Source organism: Notothenia coriiceps, unplaced genomic scaffold (genome assembly GCF_000735185.1).
Source record: "Notothenia coriiceps isolate Sejong01 unplaced genomic scaffold, NC01 NC01_scaffold00037244, whole genome shotgun sequence".
Lineage (NCBI taxonomy): Eukaryota > Metazoa > Chordata > Actinopteri > Perciformes > Nototheniidae > Notothenia > Notothenia coriiceps.
In genome coordinates, this window is record NW_011369945.1 from 26,105,811 (window position 1) to 26,116,150 (window position 10,340).

The 10,340-nt window shown below is 39.5% G+C and overlaps 1 protein-coding gene across 1 annotated transcript in view; it reads right to left on the reverse strand.

The window, feature by feature from the left end:
* Window positions 1-4,509: 4,509 nt before the first annotated feature.
* Window positions 4,510-10,340, reverse strand: part of LOC104965473 (UDP-GlcNAc:betaGal beta-1,3-N-acetylglucosaminyltransferase-like 1) — a 32,916-nt gene continuing 27,085 nt past the window's right edge. Inside the window, 9 exon segments of the mRNA XM_010794428.1 lie at window positions 4,510-5,310; window positions 5,906-6,082; window positions 6,454-6,469; window positions 6,471-6,549; window positions 6,654-6,775; window positions 7,555-7,724; window positions 7,821-7,907; window positions 8,080-8,283; window positions 8,525-8,668. Coding sequence (XP_010792730.1) covers window positions 5,131-5,310; window positions 5,906-6,082; window positions 6,454-6,469; window positions 6,471-6,549; window positions 6,654-6,775; window positions 7,555-7,724; window positions 7,821-7,907; window positions 8,080-8,283; window positions 8,525-8,668 — 1,179 coding nt within the window. The 3' untranslated portion in view covers window positions 4,510-5,130.

Consider the following 10,340-nt stretch of genomic DNA (forward strand, 5'->3'; position numbering starts at 1 on the left):
TCCATTTGGGTTTTATCTAAATGTTGGCTCAATGGTATTAAAGGATAAGCTCTACCAGCAGAACTATTCAATTTCAATTTGGCAATTTTTTGATTTGTTGTAATACATTATGTATTCATCTCAATGCTGTGTGTTGTCACTGATCAATGTATGTAAACAGTACAACCTGAAATACAGTTTTTAATGTTTTTGTAATTGCTTGTCTATTATGCAAATGCAATTATTTATCAGGTTTTCAAATCCTGTTTGAACTTCTAGTTCATTAAGTCAAAGGGGATTGAAACAACTCAATGGACTTGTAACTCAGTGAAGCTGGTGCATTGCTGTAAATGACAAACTAGCATTGGCATTTTGAAAAGTTGCATCAGCCCTGAAGCATACAGTATGACTGTGCACATTTAGAAACAGAAACAAGTTTCCAATGCTGCTTTCCATTTATTGCTGTAGTTCATTTGCTTGAAAATAATTTGATAAATCTATACACGTTCTTCTAAAATGTGCTGTTTTTTCTTTGCTTTAAAAAACGCCAACTTTCCAGAAGAAGTTGTTGCAGCCCACAAAACGAACAATGTTCAGCAAAGAGTTGCGGCGTTGGCAGCATGTTGGTTAAGAGGTCAAGCTTTGCTGGGGGGACGTTTGAACTATTTTTTTGAAAACACAAAATAACTCTTTGAAATCATATTATTGGATTAGTCCTCCTTTTGTTTCTCCTGCAAAGACATAGTTACTTTCATATCTGCAGTGGATTCAGTGTTATAGATTCTACGGCTCCCTCAAAAAAGATAAAAGTGAATAAATCAAACGGGTAAAAGAGCAGCCAGACTCTCCACTACAGACATTACAAAGAGATCCTCAGCTGATGTAAGCCTGCTGTCATAGATGGCATATTTTGAACGTCTCTCTGGGGAGAGTTTGGGCGAATTCTGGGTGTGACATAGCGTCTCAAAGTCTATCTTTAAAAATGACGTTAGGTGTGACCACACTGTCTAACAGCAACACATGGTGAAACTCTCTTGATCAACATGTCCTTAAGAAAGAACAAGAAGAAGATCAGTGAGGGGTCTTTGTTTGTTCTTTATCCTCATTTAATATATGGAAATAACTCTATGTTCCACAGAATTTTTAAATGACTGGTGCGGGAGACAAAGGCAATCATGTTCTGTTGCTGCATTAGAGAACTTAGTGGGATTTGCAGAAAATCATCCTCATTAAGGGGCTATTGGCAATTTGTTCCAATCAAATCAACCCCTCTTTCTTTGCAAAAACATTTCACTCCCTGCTGTTGCTACTTGACAAGAGTTCAGTCTGGTTCAACTCTCCTAAGAGGAACCCGAATGTGTCCTGGAGGAGCAATGTCACAAAGGACAGATGGTATGGGTAGAATAATCTGTCCTTTGGATACTGAAAGCATGCTTGCCAACTGTTTTATGTTGGAAGGGAATGATCACAAATTCACTTTATGTGAGAACATAATTCATTTCAGAAGGGTAAACCTTTCAGAAGGGTAAACCTTTCAGCCATGTATTAACCACTGGCCTTATTTAATTAAAACATCCCTGTTTGGAAAAAAACAACATTTTTGTGAAATATGGAGAAGGGAACGTTAAAAAGTGCAGACTCACTTCCTGCTTTCATGAGGACAAACTCTAAATCTCTATTATGATTCTGACATTATCAGACCTTAAACGCCGTTATTGGTTTAAAGTACACTTGAAATCCTTGGATGTTTTTCTTTTGGACAGCCTAATGGACAAAGCGGGTGCCTCTGTAATAGCCCAATCAATAACCTCAAACTCTTCATGATGTGTAACGCATAATGAGATTTTTCATCCAAGACTGAATGGAGCCTCATTCAGTTGGTTTGTCGAGCGAGAGCAGGGCGTCTGATCACTTTCAACAGTCATGCACTCTTCATTTCTCTCAAGGCAAGCTGGAAATTGGACATGGAATCTGAGCTCATGTCTTGGAGCCAGGCTTTTCTCAAAGCTAAAATGAATACATTATGATGTTAGATATGAGCAATACATGTCACTTAGTCTTTCTATATATCTCTACTTCCCTTTTTTTCTTTCTTTCCCTCACATTGCCTATCCTCAAAGCAGGTTAGATGTGCTGCCTCTGGGGCAAAAACCTTTTTTTAATCCATTTAAGTGGAGACAATTTAGCTGAGGCCTGGGTGTCAATGTGCTTGTGATGTTGCTTATCTGTTGCATCAGCCGCAGAGAGTAGCAATTGAAGGCAGGTCAAGTGGAGGTAAATGAGGTTACTGGTAAATGCCGCTGTGGGTGTTGCTCTGCTTTCCCCATTTTAAGATGAGAAAATACCATGACCTGGGCACAGGAAACAGCAGTTAGGTTTGGTGTGAGGACGTGTCTTTGAGAGTAAGAAAGAGTTGGTTTTTGTAATATTATCCCTAATCAGTTTTTCTTTGAGGTTTGCTCGTAAGAGGGATCTAGATAGAATTCAGCAAACCTTCCTCACTGCACGATAAGTCATAAATCACTCTTTTGCACCTGATGAAAAACCGTCCAACCATGAGCAGTTTCATTCACAAAAATGTCACGAAAGACGCAGAAAGAAAAGCTAAATATAACTAGACTTTAAGTGTCACTGACATTGTGTTTTAACATGAAGTGAGGTTCTTAAATGGATTAATGATTAATATCAGAGGCAGTCAATGGGTGATGTGACAGTCACATCCTGTAGATGTCAGAAAATCACAACCTACAGGTGCGTTACACTTTTGGATGTACACAGCTTCTTATATAAATACCCTGAGGCGGAAGTGATAGCATTTTCTAACAGTCACTGAACCGTGCAAGTTGTTAATGGAATAGTGAACAGAACATCAACTCAACATTACATTTTTCTTGGTAATATTATTTTAGTTAACTTCTTAAAATCAAAATTAAGGTAATTTGATTTTAGGACAAACCTGTGTTTTCCCTGGATGCATATGTATAGGCGCGTTCACACCAAGTACTTTTCCCACAAAGGTTCCTGAGAACTCTTTAGTTCTCATGAACTAAGTACAGATCGCGTTCACACCGGAAATTAGTTCCTGCGGGTGGATTAGGCAAATGAAGCCGCTGACGTCACTTCTTCTTCTTCGGCTTTGGGTTTACTGGCAGGCCGCAAACAACTTCACGGCGTATACTGCCGCCCAAAATCCCCGGCCGGAAGTCCCCGGAGTTAGGGACTGGCTTCAGTAGAAGCTGCTGGGACTCCCAGCAGCTTCTACTGAAGCCTTCGGAGTAAACGGCCAGAACGCCGTCAACTCCTCATCTCCAACGCTCCCATGTTTTATTTTGTGTTGTCATAAGTTAGTCTCTCTGCGTTTCTGCGCTGGGCTAATGCTAATGCTAATAAGGCAATGCGAGGATAATAAAATGGCGGCTTCACAAAAGTTTTTGGGAGTTTGACGGGGCGTGGTTTGCATTCCGCCCAGCCAATCAGACACAGGAACCTTTTTCTCCCACAAAAGTCCCTGCTCTCTAGCAGGGACTGAAAAGGGGGTAAAAAAGGTTCTCTAGAACTAATTTAGTTCCTGGACTTTTTGGTGTGAACGCAACTAAATCGTAGTTNCCGGTTCAGATCAGGGGGGCCGTTCCTCCCAATCACTCCCCTCCAAGTGTCTCCATCATTGCCCACATGTGCGTTGAAGTCTCCCAGCAAGATTAAAGAGTCCCCTTCAGGAGCCCCATACAGGACTCTTTCCAGGGTCTCCAAGAAGGCCGTATACTCTGAACTGCTGTTGGGTGCATAAGCACACACAACAGTCAGAGTTTTCCCCCCCATAACCCGCAGGCGTAGGGAGGCAACCCTCTCGTCCACTGGGGTAGACTCCAACAACGAAGCACCCAACCGGGGACTTGTGAGTATCCCCACACCCGCCCGGCGCCTCACACCTTGAGCAACTCCGGAGAAGAATAGAGTCCAACCCCTATCCAGAAGTAAGGTTCCAGAGCCGACGCTGTGCGTAGAGGTGAGCCCAACCAGATCCAACTGGTAACGCTCCACCTCCCGCACAAGCTCCGACTCCTTCCCCCCCAGAGAGGTGACGTTCCACGTCCCCAAAGCCAGCTTCTGTCGCCCGGGTCTGGTCCGTCGAGACCCTCTGCCTTCACTGCCACCCTTCTGGCAGCGCACCCGACCCCATCGCTGTTTCCCGTAGGTGGTGGGCCCGCGGGACGGAGAAGCGGAGGTGTTGCCCACGTCGCCTTTTCGGCAACATAGTATACCATAACCATTTTATGCAATTTTTCATAATATATCAAGTATGATTTTTTATGACATTTTAACAGCATACTACACTTTGTCCCTTTCAAAACCTTTTTTATTTGTGACATATCATAATAAGCACTTTTTTGTCTACTATATTTATTCTACTAAATTACCTTAAGTTTATTTTTTACTGAAATATTTTACTATAACATTTTCATACTACAGTATGAAAGTCAACTTGCACAAGCCTTAAAAAATGTCAGAGAGAGATAATCCATTTAGATCTGGTTTTATTATTGACAAGCGACTCATTGCAAGATAGTACAGGTGTGAGTACAGAATGATATAATATCCTTGAAACAATAAATTAGCAACAACATATACATAAGCAACAAATCACCAGCAACAACACATCAACGGAATAAACAACAAATATACAAAGACAAGACTAATCTGTTGCAGGCAGAGTTACATTTAGTCACTGGACGATTGTTTGAGATTAGTATATTTTGTTCCTGAATATATATCGTTTGGTCCATTTTCTGTTTATGTAACTCGACTGAGCTAGCAGAACTGATGCTAAAATGCTTAGATTTGTACATTTGCTCTCAGCTAACACATCAGTATTTATTTAGCAAATCTCTGAGTTGTGTTCTGCATGCAAATGTTTGAAATGTATTGAGTTTTCCCAGTGGTAAAGTTGCCATCAGTAGATTTTTAAATGAGCTTTAAAATAAGCAATCAAATTACTAAGACACTGAAAAATCATCAGTAAAAAATGTAGAAGACTAATGAGGCTAATAAAGATTCCCTCATGAGGATACCAACCCTATAGTGAGAAAGAGATCAGGAAACTATCCAATGTCAGGTTGAGGGAGGGGCCCACACCTTCTTTCACTGCAACATTCAAATGGCCACACTATTTTCCACCAAAGCAGGGTCCATGTAAGTGTATGGGACCTCCAGGCTCTTGTTTCTGGTTTTGATCACTGTGCTAAATATTTCAAGTTCCCCTTGAAAGTTGCTTATCAGCTTGCAGGGAACTTCCTCACAGAAATGCTCCTCTGGGTAGAGGCCGAGACGGACCTGGGAAAAATGCAACATTAGTGTTACCAAGATGAAGAACAAGACAAAGCTAACATTACTATTGTACATTTTTTTTTTTGTAACTTAAGGTTTCTACAGCACTTTGTCATTTAAAAAATAAGAACAAGTTTCAAGCGAATGCAAATTGACAAATGTATTATAAGTTCGAAGATTCAAAGGTTTTATTTTCATATGCACACTGAAATACTAATATACTTAAGCCATAAAGAAATAGGAAGTTAAATAGTCCAATAAAAAAATACTGCTAGTGTAACAATGGTGCAAGTAAAGTGCAGGAATAAGTAAGTAATGTATGTAAGATAGAGTGAGATAAAACATATGTATATTTAAATAATGTACAGTATAGAATTAATACTGTGTACTATACAGATATAAGGATATTTTGGAATAAACAAATGAACTATTATAGACATACAGTAGGCTATGTGAGTGGTGAGCTCAGGAGTTCAACAGTTGTATCTCCTGTGGTATGAAACTGTATGTTCTCTTTGACTTTATTTAACTAAAGCTGCAGTGGTGTTTAAAAAAGCCAAATATGAACTTGATAGATATAATATTTTCTGAAGTCTAGGACACTTAGGAAGTCAGAGGACTGCTTGCTGAGCAGCCACATGGTGGACATGCCTTGGACTGTTGTGTTGACATCAGGGAATGTTTTCAGCATTGTGGCCTCGCTTGTTTTCCCCTTTGTGGATGGTGGAGGAAGTTGAAGGGAGATGGGATTGTTGGTCATCCAGCCACCATAGTCAAACTGCAATAAAAGAAAAATACAATGTCAAAGATTATAAAACTATTAACCAGCATTATCTTCAAACCATATGTACTGTAACTGATAGTCAGGTGTAAAGGGGAACAGTTAAAAGTAAGAAGGCTAGGCCAGGCAATCCAAAAAGGCGGGAAAACACACAAAGACAGGAAGTAAAAACAGACATGACACTGTGGGAGAAGTCTTTTCAAAAATAAAACAGGAGACAGATTAACAAAGAAATGGACCATGACACCATATCATAGTATTTGCAATCAGATTGCGGAGCTCTCTACACAAGATGCTATGTGTCAGAGTTAAAACATAGGTAAAATGCTATCCCACAAAAAGATTACATTAAGATAACAATGATGAACCTGTCCAGAGTTCACAGTGCTGTCCTGAGCCAGTGAAAATCACCATGGTGACAAACTTGACCAACTCTGCCACGGATGAAAGCCTTTGAGGGATTCCTGAGAATGCATATTAATTGAATATATTAATATAATGTAGAGTAATTATAATATGAAATGAGGACTTGGTGGATAATAACACATCAGCTTGTATTTAAGCACACCTGTGTTTGCCTGGGAGAGGAATCCATGTTCAAAAATGTCTTGAATCCACTGTTGGAGTTCAGAGTCCTGGCTAACCTCAGCATCACTCTTGTAGTAGTGACCAAGCACTCCTTTCACAAACCTGAAAGAAAGAAGACCCAAATAAAAAAACTTTAGTCAATGAAACGGTGGCTTATTCTAATTTGTTTTTTCTCCACTGCAGCCCTTTCTGGGGCTTCCAATACATTGTTTGGCTTTTTATACAATTTTATATCATTACTTTGAGATCCTTTGGGAACAATAATGTCACATAGCAAATGAAAATGGCAAAACAGTTTGACTTCTCTTCCTAGAGATGCTCCCTGCTGCTGCAATACAGCAAATAAGCATGAAATGCATTGAACAATGAGATGTAACAAGGAAGAAACTGTAAACAATACCCAAGACCTTTTTATTTTTCTCTTTTCTGCCTATTAAAATGTAAACAATAGTTTCTGCGACCTCTTTGAGTTATTTCCATATTTTGAAGTAAGCGTGTTACCTAGACTTTCCAAACATTAATTTATTTTGTAAAGTTAGAGAAGTCAGGACCTGCTTACATTTTAAAAGGCACAGAGCACTTCGCTCAGTATTTTGTGTGTTTTTCTTTAGGATGTAAAACACATCACTTCTTCAACTTCTTTGAACTGGAAAGACTTTCTGACATTGTTACTCCTGACATAGGGTAATGAATTGAACTAAACCAGGAAACTTACATTGTAATTTTAGGTTTTTGTTTAGTTTTTCTGTTGCTCATCTAAAACACAATCACTTGTGCAAAATGCAAATATAGTTAAACATGCAAATATAGTTAAACACGTTTTAAATAGCAGTTTTAAGTTAGATTGTTTTGTATTATCACATTGCCAGTGCCAGCAGTACCTCTGAATGATATCCCAAAGCATGAGTCCATCATTCCTGTAGTAGTAGTTCGGCACATCCTCCATCCCACGCTCAGCAATGTCTTCCGGCATGCAGAGAGACTTGTAGGTGATTGAGGACATGGATCTCTTCAGGATTGTGATCATAGCCTCGCCACCAGATGATGCGAACTAGAGTCAAATATGTAAGAAAAAAAGTTAGAGAAAAACACTATACATTAATTATTGTGATGGTAAAGGTCTCAAAGTGTGTTGGTCTTTTCGTACCTGTGTGAAAACTCCACTTGGAGATATGAGAAGAAGTCGAGCTAAGTAGTTGACCTGCAGAGTGTAGCGAGTGTGAGGTATGAGGAGCTGAGGGAAGGAAGGAAAATGTTAATAACACTATTTAACATTGTCAGAATCTGGACACTTCCATAACATTATGTAGCATTCACAAACACTTAAATATAAACACAAACAGCTTTGGAAAAAACAAAAATCATCAAGTTAAAAAAACTAAAGTAAGTTCAGTATTCTCACTTACCTTGTACAGTGGATGCACCATGGGCACGTTGCGCAGCAGTGACACAGCAAAAGCCTCAGCCAGCAGATGAGTGCGCAGCAGGTGAACATTTAGTTGATGCTCGCTGAAATCTGCACTTCTCACAAATATCTTGGCCATCAGCCAGTCGTACTCAGAGTCAGTAGGAAAGAAGATGGGGTTGTCATCTGCTGGAGTCTGCTTCAGCTGCAGGAGAAGAACATTAAATAAAGAAAGGTTAATTCATGGATGGAACAAAATAGTGGAGAAAATACATTTCTTAAAAGGTTTTAAACTTAATTTTACTGAAGAAATCCAGTAAATGTTGCTACAAAATGTATAGTGTAATGTTTAAAACTTAAAATGTCTCAAAATTGGTCATAAACCCAATGACCTGTCCAAAGTACAAATCCACCCTATCTAGCAGTAAATCTCAATACAATCTTAACTGAATAGCAATCGGCATCAGCTTATCATCAGGGGTTTTATGGAGAAGGACAATGGGAGCCATCAAGTGCTGCTTTTTCCCATTGATGACGTTTGCCTTCAGTCCATCCAAACGCTTGTAGTCACGCAGGAAGATGTTGCCGTCCTGTTTATGACATTCACAAATATAACAGGGTTTGAACTTTAACCATCACAATAACAATTTATTTTATGTCAGGTTCTGTTCGATTAAACCCTGATTTTCCCCCTTACATTTCATTTTGAAATACAATTAATTATGGGATCTTTTGTGTACAAATTATACATTTGAGTTTTAAGATATCAAAATAGTAAGAAATTATCCTAACATCTGACATGTTTACATACTTTAATGTTCAAAAAGTGCTTTATTTTTCTGTGCTACAGAACCTCTTTCAGTTTGAAGTCAGCTTATTCATTGGTTTAACCAAAATCCCAGCTAGCAGGGAACGTTCTCAAAACTTTGGCTAACGTTACCTACAGGTTCAAATAATGTTTTAAAGAAATGTTTTAATCTGATGTTCAAAGAACCTTTTTAGGATGTTTATTAATTCAAATAATGTTCCTATAAGGTTTAAGGTTAACTAAGACATAACGTTTTAACTGCAACATTCAGAGGATGTTTTGAGAATGTTATTGCGGCCTGAGATGACAGAAAGTTTTTTCTAAAACGTTCCTTTTATGTGATAATGTTAACCTGCAACCTTCTGAGGATCTTTTTGGGACGTTGTTGGGGTAACATATTATAGACGTTCTTTTATAAAACATTCCCTCAATGTTACATGATAACAAAAGAGGAACGTTTTTCGAAGCAACATTGGGATAATGTTTTCAGGAGGTTATTCTTTTTTGATAAAACGTTCCTGTGATGGCAAATATTAACACAGTCATGGTCAACGTCAGATTTNGGTGTCCGTAAATAGACAGATGATAGATGAATACAGAGAGGAAGATGAAGGGTGAAGACATGCGTCAACAGGGGAAGATATACGAGAAGTTGACAGACGAAGAAGAGAAAGGAAGTAAGAAGGAAGGAAGGAAGGAGGAAAGGAAGGAGGGGATGAAAGGGATGGAGGCGTGGAGGGGGGGGGAGGAATGACCTTCTTTTTTGGTCTGTTTTACCATTTGAGGCATTCACACGCACCTGCAGACACTACATGGCCTTGCTGAAGCACAGGCAACAGCATTCTCCAGACACACACACAACAAACACACACACACACACACACACACACACACACACACACACACACACACACACACACACACACACACACACACACACACACATACACACTTTCTCTCTCTCTCTCTCACACACACACACACACACACACACACACACACACACACACACACACACACACACACACCATGACAAACACGGTAGTTCATGAAAAGATCTGATTCCCTAAGGAAGATGCCCGACATTCCACAGTGAGAAAACTGGTTAAAATTCCTAAATTCCTGATATGCTGGGAAAGTTTCGGGAATTCCAAAAACATTCTGAAAATCTCAAGATTACGAAAACATGCTTCTATGTGCCTGTGAATATTTGTGTGTAGGAGTTTTGAGTCCTGAGACATCCTTGGATACCAACGGGCAGCTGTGAGTATGTGGAGGATCAACACTGTGTCCAAGTGTGTGTGTGTGTGTGTGTGTGTGTGTGTGTGTGTGTGTGTGTGTGTGTGTGTGTGTGTGTGTGTGTGTGTGTGTGTGTGTGTGTGTGTGTGTGTGTGTGTGTGTACAGCTCCTCACTGCTGTGTTAGCGACTGTAGAGCTTCCAACATGTTTCTCTT